Source organism: Triturus cristatus, chromosome 1_2 (genome assembly GCF_964204655.1).
Source record: "Triturus cristatus chromosome 1_2, aTriCri1.1, whole genome shotgun sequence".
Lineage (NCBI taxonomy): Eukaryota > Metazoa > Chordata > Amphibia > Caudata > Salamandridae > Triturus > Triturus cristatus.
Genome location: NC_140580.1, coordinates 41,799,023 through 41,815,190, shown reverse-complemented (window position 1 = coordinate 41,815,190; position 16,168 = coordinate 41,799,023). Strand labels below are relative to the sequence as shown.

The 16,168-nt window shown below is 43.2% G+C and overlaps 1 protein-coding gene across 1 annotated transcript in view; it reads left to right on the top strand.

The window, feature by feature from the left end:
- The first annotated feature begins 12,415 nt into the window (after window positions 1-12,415).
- The window catches only part of LOC146866711 (fish-egg lectin-like), a 68,385-nt gene continuing 64,632 nt past the window's right edge, over window positions 12,416-16,168 (top strand). The window contains exon 1 of the mRNA XM_085600635.1: window positions 12,416-12,553. Coding sequence (XP_085456761.1) covers window positions 12,502-12,553 — 52 coding nt within the window. The 5' untranslated portion in view covers window positions 12,416-12,501. The remainder of the gene's footprint in view (window positions 12,554-16,168) is intronic.

The following is a 16,168-nucleotide window of genomic DNA, read 5'->3' as shown; positions in this document are numbered from 1 at the left end:
ATTATTTTTATTGATGTAGACCTCCTCAAAGATCGACAATATAAAACAATGTACATATTATCTCCAATAAATATACCAATTCATGAACTTGACTTCTTTAAAACAATGGTAAAGGGCTTTAAAACATTTAAACAGGTTGTAGTATACAAATTCATTTGGAAGTAAGTAGATCAACCAGATCATTAGTTCTAAGTAGATCATATCTAAAACATATAGGTTTTATAAAACGGCGTTGAGCTTTGACCAAGACTTTATTTGGGTAGAGGTATAAAACGTGCCCAATGTCTTGAGCACCTCCTCTACATAGATCACAAGATCCTGACTTATCAGTTGTATCGCCCCAATGTTTGGTATAGGCTTTAACGGCAGGATTCCTATGCAAAGCATAAATATGCATCGTCTGACACTGTGTTCTAGTGTGAATCTCAGATATTTTTGACTAAATTTGAACTCTAGATTGATTATGAAGAACCTATAGTGTGATAGCTGAGAACAGTATGCCATATCGAGTTCAAACCTCAATCTTGGTATCGTTTTTTTCAGAGAAAACTTCAAATATGTACGTCACCAGGATTGTAAAAGAAAAATGGAGCATTGAAAGAGCTCATAAGCTATCTCGAGATATTCATTAAAATTGCACTGTCTTGCGCCAAGCTTAAAAGTTTTGTGCTTAAAGAGAGCTCTCAAGGAGCCTTCTGTCACATTAAGTAAGTTATATGCCCATCTGATTATATTTGCCAAATCTCTTGTATAGGTGCTGTGAGAGGATGGCCTGGTATATGATGTCCACTAATGTAAGTTGGCACCTTGCGCCAGTCCAGACAACCCTTATGGTGATTTAAGAGGTTTCAGACAACCTTAGAAAGCTCTCTAAGTGGTAGCTTCGGAGAGCAGCCTTCAGGTTTAGTCCAGAAGGAGTGTAAAGCAGCTTGTTTTACCAGAATGCAATCTTATAGTACAGATTAAGTGAAAAGAACCACACCAAGTATTTATAAAATTATGTATTTATTAAATAATACTCTCTAGAATGTTCAAGTATCTCCAACACAGAGATAAACACAATGCACACAATTCTTTAGCACCAAAACACAGTAAATAGCACGAAATACACAGTGGCCCGGGGGGTGGGGGGGTGGGGGGGGACCAAACCATTTAGTAAGAAAGTGGTATAAGAACCACCACTCGAGCCAAGACAATTTTGAGAGGACGTAGAATTGCTGGGACCCCAAGGAACCACCCAAGGGGAGTAGATAGGGACCCCACTGAGAGTGTGTGCAGTGTGGGGTGGGAAAGAAGCATGAGGAAGTCAGGTGATTGAACTGTCCTGCAAGGTTTAACTGGTTGTTGAACATTACTCCCAGGTTTCTTGCCTTAGTAGATGGAATGGGGCAGTTACCTGCCTCAGTTGGCCACCATGTTTGATGTCATATAGTTGGACCCTGCCCAAACTCCATGACCTCAGTTTTATCTGTGTTAAGCTTGAAGAAATTTAAATTCATCCAACCCATGATACACTTCAGACAGCTATGGAAACAACAACTGTGACTTCAATCCTCCTCGAGATGAATATAATTATTTGGGTGTCGTCAGCGTATGAGATCAGCCTGAAACCGTGTTCTCTGATTAGTTTGGCCAGAGGGGTAACATAGATGTTGAACAAGGTTGGAAATAAAGCAGAACCTTGCGGTATTCCACATGCCAGACAGAATTTTTCTGCAAGCACCAACTTACACAGGTTGCAATGGCAGGCTTGTAATTCCATTTTGAATGGTCTCTCATGGGTGGCATAATACATGCTTCAGCCCATGGGAGACCTCTGGGGTACCTATGCCCTGGGTACCTTAGTACCATATACTAGGGACTGATAAGGGTACCCCAGTATCCAATATGGGATGTACCTATGTACTGAGTACAACAATTTAGGGAGATACCTGAGTACCATATCCTAGGGACTGAAAAGGGTTCCCCGGTATCCAATCTGGGATGTACCTATGTACTGAACACAGCAATTTAGGGAGAAAGCATATAAACTGGGGTCCTGATTAGCAGGATCCCAGTCAGACTAGTCAAAACACAGCTTAACACCAGGAAAAAAGTGGGGGTAACCTTGCAGAAGGATCCTACCTTGCTTCAGGCGCTAAGTACCATTAATTCTAAACCTAGTACTTGAACCGGTGTAGCTTGGCTCATTGTGGTAATCTTACGTAGGAGTTTCCCTTCATTCAAATTTAAGTTAGATCACTTTTTTTATAGAAATATACTCTAATGCGTAAGATAAAATAGGGGGAATCTTAACGCAATAAATTTCGAGGAGGGAATGAAAATGCCTCTTTCCCAAGGATGAGTAAAACATCTTTAATGCGCTTATATGGGTTGCGGCCTTAAGTTCCATATGCTGAAAATGAGAAATGGTTTCTAGTGTCTGAGAAAATACTCTCCCCAGGTAGGTATACGTCCTTACAACCTCGACTGGTCTCCCACCTGGCTTCCATCCAAAGAGACTGTAATGTTTACTTCCCCTAAACGTTACCACTTTTGTTTTAGAGATGTTTACTTTTAGGAAGTTAGTTTCAGTATACCTAGAGAGAGCGTCCATGTTACGCTAAAGGCCAATAGGTGTGAGGTCAAAAAAGACCACATCGTCAGCGTACATTAGAATATGGATATTTTTTTATGCTATTTTGCAAGCATTCCCCTTATTATCATACTATGTCCCTGAAAGCAGGGGGTCATGTAAACATATTGTTGATACATTTTTATCATAACATTTGTGATCAATGTTGTTCATATGTGGTCGAGGAATTAGATTGTGAAATTGATAGACACATTAGGAATTGTCACATGCTTCCAGCAATTCTTTGATTTGGAGATTTTAACACACATCTATGTAAGTTTCCCCACAAAGAGAGATGTAGGTTCACTGACATGGCAGGGAGGTGAAATCCCATTTTAGGCTTGATTTGTTTGGCGAGTCAGTAAACAATTTAATAATAAAACATAGTTTAGTTCTTAGCCGCACCTGATGAATTTTCACCAACAGAACCCACAGTGTGGCACAGCTTAGGTCGCACCATAGATTTTATCTTATTTTCATCTTGCCTCGCAAACTTGATGACTAATTCCCCTATAATATCGAAATGTATGAGTGACCATAACCCACTATTGATCACTTTGAACATTGGAGTAAAAGTAATTGCAGGAAAGGTATGATCCTTAATTATTCTAGAAATAAAGTTCAAATGTTGAAATTGAATAAAATCGACCCAACATTGTTGTACGATCTCTTCACCACTACCTGTGCATCATGTTGGGAATGTCTGGCATATGAAGCAGAACCACAAGCCAGTTTAAATTGCCTTGGCTCTCTCTATGATACTAGTAGGTCTTTGTTAACTACTAAGAAAGCTTTATGCTGCTCTCGGCTCTCAAAAAAGTCCCTCTATCAAGGGAAGGCATTCAGGAATGTAGGAAAACATATCAAAAGGAAATCAAAAAAGGAAAGAATGAAATCAAAGAAAAAGCGTGGGAAGATCTGGTAGCATCTGGTAAAATAAGAGATAGTGGGCTATTATAGAGGCTGGTGAACTCCTCTTTTTAGTGACATTTACTGCGCGATTGTGGAGAACTTAATTCCTGTAGACAAGTGGGTTGAATACTTTGCAAATGTAACCCAGGTAATTTTAAATCCCCACTTGATTTATTAATGGGAGACAGCATTCGTGACCCTGTGGGTCCCTACATTTCACTCATTCTGTTCAGGTGGATGAAGTAAGTGCTGCAATTAAGAACAGTCTTTCAGGAAAAGACATAGACGGGGTACAGGTTGATCTTTTCAAGCATATTTCCCTATGGGCCCCGTTGATACATTTAATTCAAAGAGTACTATACCCCAAACATGGACCGAGGCTATTAACCAATATCATTGTTCAACCATAAAGCTATTGGACAGAGTATTACTGTCGGGACTAGAGATTTTAGCGGAGGTTGATACATGTTTTTCACACATTCAATATGGTTTGAGCCCGTACCTGGGCATGGTTGAGTAAGGTCCAAACCTATCTGTTGTATTTAGCTTCTATCTATTGGTTCCTTCCACCCACCCCCTCGATTGGAACGCTCGTGGAATGTTATGAGCGTTCTAACCTGCACTCCCTGTAATGACAGTTTGATCTGTTACCGCTGTGGTGATGGATGTTGGTTATTGATCCACAAATACATCTCTTTGTAACACAGTTATAGTGGATTATTTCACTGGCGACGAGTTAATCGTGCGGAGGACGACGAACCTACATCCCCTCCGTGTGTGGCCGCAGTTGGGATGAAAGAAGAGGATAACAAGAAAAGTGAACAGAGTCAAGAAGTTGGTGAAGGAGGAAACGTGTGAAGGAAACTCACCGTTAATTAAGTGCATGGTGACGCAAGTGTACAGAGGAGGACTCGGAGGTACGTTGCGTCGTGTGGTTTCTGTCGTGAACCCTGAAGTGAATATTGGCAGAGAGTGAGGAGAAATATAACGGAGGAGAAAGTGCCTGGTGATGCGGGTGTATAGAGACTGTCTCGGAGGTACGGCGCATTTTGTGGCAACTGAAAAGTGGAGGAAAACTCGGCGTGAGGTACGCAAGGGAGGAAGTCGTTGAAGAACATAGTGGGAGGAGTGAGCACATGCGTGCATAAGAAGTAGAGGGTATTGACTATCTTTCACCCATGCGCAGTGTGTAATCCGAGAGCTGACAGGAAGGAAGACGACTGCTTTGCGTATGCGCGGTGTGAAATCAAAGTGCTGACAGGAAGGAAGACGACTGTTTGCAAAGCAAACGAAGGAAGTAGAGTTAAGGTGGAGACAGTGAGGCTTGAGTTGGAAAATTTTGGCTAAAAGTTAATTGGCAGCGGCTAGTTAATTGGCTGCGGCTAGTATGTTACAGCCTACACCATTCCTATCTGAAGCAGGGGAACCTTTAGTTACATAGAAAGATTGGAAGAAAAGTTTTGAGTCCTATCTTATTGCTATAGGGGCAAGTGGGTTTTCTGCAATCAGAAGGCAACATATTTTGCTTCACAATTTGGGAGCGGAGGGTAGGAAGATCTTTGACAGCTTGCCAGATTTAGATGAAGGAGAAGTTGATGAAGAAGGTAGAGATGTGTATGATTGTAGTATGAAGAAACTGGAACTTCAATTTGCGGACAAAATTAATGTAGTGCTTGAGAGACATACATTTTTTGGAAGGGTTCTAGGGAAAAATGAGAAAGTAGGAAACTATATTGCTAGTTTAAGAGGGCTTGCAAACACGTGTGAATTTAATGAACTTACGGAATCCTTGATACGTGACCAACTAGTACGCTGTACAAATAACAAGAAAATTCAGGGTAAATTATTAGTTGGCAATCCTGATTTAAAAACAGCGATTGACATTGCAAAAAGTGTTGAGCATACAGTTGAATGCATGAAGGAAATGAACGCAACTGGTGATAGTAGTGTAAGTGAGATAAGTGAGGAATTAAAAGAAGTTTGTGCAGTTAAGAATGTTAAAAAGAAAGATGGAAGGGATGTGGTTAACAAGGAGAGGATGTTCAATGAAAACAGATTAAATGTTTTAAATGTGGAAGCAGTGGGCATTTGGCAAACAGCATTAATTGCTTAGCAAGAACAGCCACGTGTAGGAATTGTAATCGTAAGGGACATTTTGCACGAGCGTGCAAGGATATGTCTGGCAAAACAGTAAGTAGCATAGAGAATAGTGAAGGGTACAAAAGGAATTTTGTTTTACAGGTGAAGGTTTTGGAGGAAAGTAGTGTAAATCAAATTGATCTACCTAAATGTGAAATAGGTTTGGATGGTGAAAAGCTGGAAATGTATGCTGACTCTTGTTCACCATTTACCTTCATGAATAGCGAGACATTTTGTAAAAAATTAAAAGAGGGAGAAGTTGAACTACATACTCCAGATGTAGTACCAGTAGGGTATAACAAGGAACCGATTCCTTTAGATGGAGTAGCCATCATGAGGATATCTTTCAAGGATAGGAGTACGGTTGGAAAACTCTATTTTGCAAAGAAAGGGGCGAACCTACTAGGATGGGGGCACCAAAGAGACCTAGGAATGAAACTGGATCCAAGTGCAGATACTCCTGTAATGTTGGTGGGAAGAGGTGTGTGTGGGGCAGAGATTTTTGACGAATTCCCAGGAATGTTCACAGATAAACTGGGGTGCCTAAAAGAGTATCAACATAAAATAAAATTGAAGGAGGGGGCGAAACCTGTAGCTCATAAATGCAGGAATGTTCCCATCATGATGAGAGAACCTCTGAAGGTGGAACTTGACAGACTTCGGAGTCAAGGTGTCATAGAAGCGGTGGAGTGTGCTGAGTGGGTTGCACCCATTGTTATTACATCAAAAGGTAATACTAACAGCTTCAGGTTGTGCATTGATCTAAGAGAGTTAAACAGAAACACATGGATTGATAGGCACCCTTTGCCAAATATTAATGATATGCTAAATAAGATCTGTGGGTCAGAATTCTTTTCAGTAATAGATTTGTCATCGGCCTACCACCAAATAAGACTCTATCCTGAAAGTAAGGCATTAACAATGTTTATAACGCCGTTTGGTGCATTCAGATTTTGTAGGATGCCTTTTGGCTTAGCCTCGGCAGCGGCAGTTTTCCAAAGGGCAATGCAGAATATTTTAGAAGGTTTGGAGCAAGTTTTATGTTTCCAGGATGACTTGTTAGTGTATGGCAAGAACGAAGATGATCATAATGGGAAGCTACGCTTAGTTCTGAGTAGTTTAAAGGAGGCTGGTCTTACATTGAAAAAGGAAAAATGCCAGATAGGAGTTCACTCTGTTACTTATTTAGGGCATGTCATTTCCAAAGAAGGAATCAAGCCTAAAACTAATCTGGTAGATGCAATAAAGTTAGTGCCATGTCCCGCCAACAAGGAAGAGATCAAATAATTTTTGGGGCTGTCAGAGTATTATTCAAAGTTCATAAAGAACTTTGCTGACACTACTTATCCATTGAGGTGTGTATTAAAGAAAGGTACAAAATTTGAATGGGATGAACAATGTAATGAAGCTTTCAGGAAGATCAAAGACAGTACATCAGTGGCACCATTTTTAGGCTGTTTTGATACAAGCAAACGCACCATCATTACTACGGATGCAAGTTTAAAAGGGATTGGAGCCACTCTCAGTCAAGTGACAGAAAATGGGGAAAGGATAGTGGCGTTTGCATCAAGAGCTCTAACTGTAGTTGAATCCCACTACTCAGTAATTGAAAGGGAGGCATTAGCATGTTATTGGGCTATACTACATTTCAGGACATTTATTTGGGGCATACCTTTTATTGTAAGGACGGATCATAAGCCCTTAGTAAGCATTTTTTCAACAAAGAATCTGGGAAGATCCACACCAAGGATATCTAGATGGTTCCTTGGTCTTCAGGGATACAATTTTGAAGTGGTATACATACCTGGACAAAATAATCAGGCAGCTGATTGTTTGTCTAGGTTACCCATAAAGAATCAGGAATCAGAGGAAGATCCTGGTGACGAAATTGTGGTATCTACAGTTTTTGATGGTTTGGATAAACATGAGTGGGAAGAAGCCTTATCTAAGGATGAGTTATTCCCAAGAGTGAAACAGCTTATTTGGGAGGGATGGCCGTGTAGTTCGAAGTTTTTAAAAAATAGAGAGGATGTGTTTTGAGAAGTGAGGCATGAACTACATGCACAAGGACATAACCTATATCGAGGAAATAAGCTAGTACCACCTGAGGGTATAAGGGAAAAGATCCTACATTTGGCACATGAAGGCCATTTAGGTTGCAGTAAGACCAAGAGTAAGATTTGGTTACACTATTGGTGGCCAAAAATGGACACATGGTAGAGAGGAAAGTGAGAGAATGCGTACCGTGTACCATGAGTGACAAAAGTAAAGTTTTGAGCAAAGGGAAAATCTCTCCAGTGGAAGTTCCACCTGCTCCTTGGGTCAAAGTGGCCCTGGATATTGTTGGTCCTCTAAATGTAAAAGGACTGGGTGGAAGATTTATTCTCACGTTAGTGGACTACCATTCGAAATGGATCATCATCAAGGTAGTGGATAACATCACTACTGATAGTGTGATGTGTTTTCTTCAAGGTGTCTTCGGTACAGAAGGTGTACCACAAATCTTGATCACAGATAATGGGGTTCAATTTACCTCAGCACGTATGAAAGAGTTCCTGCGCAAGTTTTCTGTTGAACATCAACCTACGCCATTGTATTGTCCTAGGGCGAATGGTCTGGTAGAGCGCACAAATCGTATGATCAAGGACTGTATTCAACTTAATGTACAAAATGGCAGTAATGTGGGGAAAGCACTGGAGGATATGGTTTTGTCTTATCTTATCACTCCTCACTCAGTCACCGCCGTGTCACCATTTAAGTCTCTTAATGGGAGAGATCCGGGTACTAAGTTAAGCCCATTGTGGCTCGTTGGTGGAAGGGAAGATGAAGTGAATCGAGATATGATCATGAATAGAATACACCTAAACCAAAGGAAATATGTGGATAGGTATAATGAAAGGATACAGAGGTCTCCTAGAACCTTGAAGGTAGGTGATACAGTAAAAGTGAAAATACCTAATTTGGTAACGTCTGGTTGTTCAAAAGTTTCTGACAAAAAAGTGGTGAGCAAAGTGTTTAAGAATGTTGTACAGTTGAATGATGGGCAGTATTGGAGTGTAGACAAAATAGTTCATGATAGGAGTGATGATTCAATCCACAATAATTGCAATGTAAGACCGAGTAATGACAACAAGAATACCATTTCTGATGTGAAGGTGCACCCGAGGAGGGTGATTCCAAACCCATTTGGCAAAAAGACTATTTCACGTATTGATTTTTATTGTGTTCCCAAAATTGTATTGGAAGGAAGATGTGTTGTATTTAGCTTCTATCTATTGGTTCCTTCCGCCCACCCCCTCGATTAGAACGCTCGTGGAATGTTATGAGCGTTCTAACCTGCACTCCCTGTAATGACAGTTTGATCTGTTACCGCTGTGGTGATGGATGTTGGTTATTGATCCACAAATAAATCTCTTTGTAACACAGTTATAGTGGATTATTTCACTATCCTTAGTAACTGTAAAATACATCAAAGCTAAGAGGTGATCCACACATGAGGTTCATGGATCTATGCAGCGCTTGTGATACTGTGAACTGTTCCAAGCTCTGGTTACTTATGGAATCTATGGAGGTGGGAAAAGTTACTTTTTTGTTGTGCCATTTACATCATGACAGGACTCCTAGGGTTAATTCGGGTTGAATGGGGAGTGCACTGAGAGAATTACTTTGACAAGAGAGTAAGACAGGGATACATCCTCACACCCTTCTTGTTTACTGTTCACTTCAACGGGCGGGAGAAGCATCTGATTAACAAATGGAAGGATATGCCTTAATTAGGGAAATGGCCCTTACCAGTATTACTGTATGCGGGGGACACAAATCTCTTATACAGAACAGCAAATGTCTCTGAATTCTGTTGGATGAGTTCACCACATTTGTGAGGGATCTAGACCTAAACCACTAAGGTCAGAACTCATTTTTATCAGAAATAAAGTTTTAGAGAGTAGAAAAAGCATTTTTCATGTTAAGGTCTTGCATTTGCGTCCTCTTTAGATTGTAAACATTTACTCACCATGAGAGAGCAATCATTTACAAGATCAACAGAGGCCATGCATAGATTTGCCTTTAATGTGGGTGAGAAGCCAATTGAGACAATGTTAGAAATTTGCAAGAGCAATTGTATCTCAATTGGTCATACTGGAGCCGCAGTTTGGGGTTCTTTTCATCCGGATCCTCTCAGAAGGCCGAAAATACTTTTTTACACACACTCCTGTCAGTCCCAAAGGTTTGCCCTACTGCTGTGTGCCATTCCAAGTCTTCTTTGCGCTACATTGAAGATCTAATAAAACTCCAACTCATAATGTTGTGTCTTTTAATCTGCGGTAAATCAGAAACAGGTTCCTCCAGAGCATTTGTCAAGGATTGCATGCTTCTGGACATCATGAAAGGTATTCCTTGGCTGTCAAATGCAAAAAGAACAATTGATGGACAGAATGCAGAATAATGTCATACATTCACCCCAGTGCAGAGATCTGGGCCTAAATCCATCGTTTTTTTGCTCACCATGCCATTCCAGTTTGGACCCAGCCATATGCAAATCAGTCTTGACCCTGTGCCCAATGGGAAGAGTTCAGCCCGAACTGTCAGGCCAGGTCCTCCCTGGACTGGAAACAAGCATCTTAGGACTAGTTTTGGGCTTTCAGCCCTCATCAGCCAGGATAGCTTGGCTCCAGCGGCATGGAGAGCACGAAACCCACGTCTGGGCATACCCGTCCCACTCGGGGTGACAAATGCAAAAAGAACAATTGAAGGACAGAATGCAGAACAATGTCATATATTCACCCCAGTACAGAGATCTGGGCCTAAATCCATCGTTTTTTTGCTCACCATGTCATTCCAGTTTGGCCCCAGCCATATGCAAATCAGTCTTGACCCTATGCCCAATGGGAACAGTCCAGCCCGAACTGCCAGGCCAAGGTTCTCCCTGGACTGGAAACAAGCATCCCAGGACCGGTTTCGGTCTTACAGCCCTCATCAGCCAGGATAGTTTGACTCCAGTGGGATGGAGAGCACGGGACCCACGTCTGGGCATACCCGTCCCACTCGGGGTGACAAATGTAAAAAGAACAATTGATGGACAGAATGCAGAACAATGTCATACATTAGATACAGGTGGCGCGCATTCCGATTGGCCAGTGCCAGCGGCGCAAGCACCAAGAGCGCAAAATAACCGTCGCGCACTTGCTCCTGAGGGCGTTGAGGTAGGGGGTTTGTGATTTTGGCCCACCCACCCACTCTTTGTATGAGTAGAAATTTCTTATATTATATATGTGGAATTTTGGTGGTTGTCGCTTGGACAGGTGGCAGAGTTAGAGGAGAGCAAGACAGGCAGGAAGGGTTGGGGGCATTAGGAATAGCTTTGGACAGAGGGAAGCAAGGGAGCGAGGTTGGAGGCAAGGGGTAGGCAGGAGATGCAGATAGGGGTTTGGGGAGGAGGATTAGGCCGAACAACGTTGGGGAAGTTGGTTGTTGGGAAAATTGATTAGGGGCAGGGGGTGATAGTTTGGAATATGTATTAGTGAGGCCTGATTTGTATCCAATGATGTATTGATTTGCCCAGCTGCCCAATAAAGCGGCCTTTTACCCCATTTTGGCTTGGGGTCATCCTTATTGCCCGATGGGATTTTGTGACCCAAAGCAATGGCAGTGCTTACTTTGCAAAGGAACAAGTGCCGGGACCACATTTGTCACGAAAGTCCGGCGCCGCCGCCGAACCATGGGATTGCTGAATAGCAAGTCTCTACAATCTTAATTCACCTCCTGCCTCTTTTTGCCACCAACCTACTCTAACCGCCTCGCTGTTCTTTCTTCTTTCTCTTTTGCGTTGTTTCTGTTTGTAATTTCAAACTAATTACTTGGCCTCCCTGAGGGGTATATCAACAACAACCGGCGATAATTATCGCTGAGCGCACTTAGCGCTCGGATAATTATCGCCGGCTAGTGCCGTTTTTTATCGCTGAGATAGCGTGCTATTAGCAACGCTTATCTCATCGGCGATAAAAATCCTAGCGCTAACTGGCTAACGTGAGATTATCGCTGGAAACCCAGCGATAATCTCACGTTAGCTAGTTGATAAGGACTCAAACTTAGCCATGATATCCACCTTCCATAGGATATCATGGCTAAGTCAGTCCTGAAGCAGGCGTAAGGAATGTAGCGATAACAGGGGTTATCGCTACTTTTCCTGACGCTATGCTTCATAGCGTGGGGCTTGATGATAGGAGAAATGTCGCTTTGCGACATTTCTCCTATCATGTCAGGTCAGGAACGCCCACTTTGCATCTCATTAGAGATGCAAAGCTGGGCGTCAGAAATCCCCACGCTAAAGCAGGATTCACGCGTTAGCGTGAGTTTGCTAATTTAGCGATAAAATTATCGCCGCTTTTCGGCCGAAAACGGCCGCTAAAGCGGCGATAATTTTTTATCGCCTCGTTGTAAATATGCCCCTTAGTTGGCTGTATTCCTGTACTCACCTGAGGCAAAGTTCACCTGCCCCTGTACTGAGGCTCAGCGCTGACTCGTATTCATTTGTTGCACAAACACACTATTTCCTCGGGTGTTACCCAACCGCACGCGGGGGGGATATTTGTTTTACACGGATTTATTACGATGTTCCTGGAGCTCTTGGCCAGGATTCAAGGCTTCATCGAAACCCACGACCCCACCCCGCCCTAAACGGAGTGGGCCGTTCCTCCTTTGATGTTAGACTCCTCAAAGTAAACATTATCACATTTCAAACACCTTCCTCTTCCCGTGTTGAGTATTTAAGTCCGCGCGCCGGCGTCGCACCTATTAGCGGTCTCTGCAGTGAGGGAAGAACTCACAGATAGCTGAAGATGAGCCCCTCCGGTGTCCTGCTGTTTCTGCCCCTGCTGGGGCTCTGCTCGGGTAAGACGGACACTGGTCAATGTATATCTGTATTTACTTGTTGTCTTGTACAGCGCTAACTCCACCCAGCCTGGCTTCGGAGCGCCTGAACAGTGCGAAAGAACAAGCCATAAACACTGATCAAGCATTGATCGCGCTGGCATGACAGGCAGATTTTAAGATAGTGCCCAAGTGGTCTTAAGAGATGTAAAGGTAAGTAAAAGGGCAGAGCACAGCGTATAAACATAAGTTGGCGCGAGGAACAGGTCATCATCAGAACAGAGAATATCAGCACACTGGCCTTACCGCAAAAAGAGAACAGAAACCACACATTCAAAGTGCTTCGTTCCCATTTCACCTCTTTCTTCACTGCCTAGAGTGTGACCATCTCGCAAAAGCTCTCCTCGGCTTCTCTCTCTTGTCTCAGATCTCCAGAAACTTCCCTTCCCAGACCCACCTATGCCTGTCTCGCTAATACTGTGTTAGTCTCTCTCCTCAGCCACCCTGGAGTCTATCTCGCTAAGAGCAGCGTGTCTGCCTCTCAGAAGGAACCTCTCTTGCCTTTATCTTCACTAGCAAGTCCCACATGCACATTTCCCCAAACACTCTTAGTTTTGCCTTTGTTTCTCAACTAAGCGTTTCATGGGCCTATTTCCCTCCTCGTACCTGTGTCGGAACCCGCTCCTGAATGTCCACCAACCCACATCTCCCTCCATTTGCATCTTCCCTTATCTAATGAGGGTCTCCCCCAAGTACTCTTGGGTGCCCCTCTATCTCAAACCCCCCCATATGTCCACTTCACGAGAGCCTTCTTGCCTTTTGTCTGTCCTCAGCACTTCCATTCCTCGCCACCCCCGTAGGGCTCCTGCGTTTCTCTCTATCGCAATCTTGTATACCTGTCCTGTCTCCTTAGCTCCAAGAATTGTACCTCCTCAAAGTCTTCCCATGTATACGACCACCTTGTATTCATCTCTGCCAGATCCTCCAATACCTGTTCATAACCGGCCTCCACCCTTTCGGCCTACCGGGGAAATGCCCGGTGCCCGCCAGGGCCAGTCCGGCCCTGTGACAAGTTATCAATATCTAACCGCTTAACATTTTGTGGGCGTGTGTGTTTTCCAGACCTCAAGCCTCACTCACCACGAGTGAGCCTTACACATCTAGGGGATCTGGTAGCGCACCGACTCACACACAAATGACTGATACCTGTTGGGGACTAGAACCAGAACTCCAAATGTGGCTTTCATTAGACCCAGGTTAATGCAGAGCAGCTCCTGACAGATGAAAAGGATGCAGAAATATCTCCCAACACAGAGGAAGGCCTCCAGCAACAGCTGCTACTCTGCACATACCAGCACGAAAGCTAGCACATGTATGCTCCACGATTTGTGATAATAGAATTTCCACCTGGAAACGTGTACACATTATCCATTCAGTGCATTGTTCTTTATGCATCTACTTGAGTAGGAGTTGTAAAACTTTCAATGTCACCAATGTGCTAATTAGTCCTCACACCTGAGAATTTGAATAACTATGGAGCTGTGCTCTCCTAAAACATCTTGTGTGACAATCTGGGTCGGTCTTCCCTGAGCCCCAACATGTATCTAGTCCTCAGCACCCCAGAGAGTGTCTGCCTCTGTTAAGACCCCTTGACTATGTGCAGAGCCCCCAGTGTTTCAGGCTTGTGAAGACCCTCTTTTGTGCCTATCTCCTCTTAGCTCATTGTGTGTCTATCATTTCTAAATTCTCCAGTGTATCTAGAGAGGTCATTTAGGTTGAGCACAGCAGGAAAACCACCCGCCCGGTTCTTCCACCCAATCAAATCCATGGTTCCCCCACCATATTTGCATGTGAGAGCGGTGCCAGGTATGCATCGGTGCAGCTGTGGGATCCTTCAGCGCAAATATTTTCCCTGTTGTCCAGCCAACAACTAGATTGTCAGATCATAGAGACGGTCATATATTACCACCAAGAGTGATCAGGGCTGCTGTAATTCCTATATAGTATAGAATATTCCATAAAAAAAAGTCTGTACCCAATTTAGACTGCTTACTATTTTTTCTACTATCAAGATAGGGTTTCTAATTTCATAAACACCTGTCGACATAGCGTCTGCCTATCATAATACATAAAACAAACATTGGCAATTCCAATAGGTCTCGCATTTGTGAGAGTTAGAACTATTGGTGTTGTAAATGACAATGTATTTTACCCATGTGTTTTGGTTTGGATTGGAGTGGATGTATGTGGTGTGGAATGGAATTATATGGTTTGGATTGGAATTGTTAGTTGTGGAATTGTGTGGGGTGCAATTGTGTGGTGTGGTGTGGAGTGGATTTGTGTAGTGGAATTATGTGGCATGGTGGCTAGATAGAGGTGAGAGATGCACAGAATAGATAGGATGACAGAGAGGGACAGGTAGTTTGTGTAAAAGTGCTGAATGAACTCTAGACAGAGGAGCAAAAAGAGTGTGTGAGAAAGAAGGGGAGAGCATGCGACAGATCCATAAATAAGGTGCACCTGTGTACGCAGAGGATACAACAAGATTAGGAGGAGAACGTGGGATTGAGGGCCGGAACTCTTGAAAAGGCACGGGAAGAAGGTGTGTTTGAAGACCTGAAGTCAACTACATGAGAAAGGTGGGAAAAGTGCATGAGAGAGCATGAGAGAGAGGGACTGGTTGCTCTTCCCAAAGAAACCTTATTTACCTGAAAGTAAGGCAGGTGATCAGAGAAGCAATGACCACCCAGCAGCTGACGGCGGGGCCAATAGGTCTCGCAATGGCTACGTAATTGTTTATTACATTTCCTGTTACTTACCTTGGTATGAGGTGCACCAACGTTTAATAGCTCATGCTGCGGGCTTCTGAGCAGCGTTCCACGCACAGGCACTCTTTCTTTTACAAAGTTAGCACTGACCCTATCCCTGGTTTTGTCCCTGATGACCAAAGGCACTGAGTTCACAACCAACTGCAGGGATGACACTTTCACTCCGATGAGTAGAGATATTATGGTGTACAAGCGCTAGACACAGAGACATCGTCCAGCACAAAGACACACCCAGCATGCATCTAGGGTGTAATTCAAGCAGAATAAAATAGTTTACCTGTTTACAAGTAGGACCTGCCAACTACTGATGTGTGTGTCGGGTGTTTTCCTGCTGCGCCTGCAAAGCACGCACTCCCCCGCCCTTCTCAGAACACTGGCTTCTCTCGAGATGTACTGGTGCAATTCATGAAAGAGAAGAAGTGGGTATTTCAGACAAAAGTATTACAGACTAGGTTGTCGTTCACACGTGCAATTTGCAAATGGTGTAACCTGATCCCTGGAAATGCTGGAGTAAGTCAACAGGAAGTAACCCACCACAGAAGAATATTTGCGATGAACTGGAATCCAAAACATTAGTAATAAAGCACTAAGTTACGCACCAGCATTGTTTCCCTGGTTGGGGAAAGAGTTGGAAAAATCATAACAACGGGGAGGGTTAAAAGGAAGGCCTTTTAGTGCAGCTGGATACTTGTGAAACGCTTTGTAGGTAAAAGCGAGAGACTGCCTAATACAATGCTGCTGCGCAAAATGCCACTAGTTACCCACACACGGAAGTTAGGAGGCATTGTGTGAAAGAGCCGGTCAAATA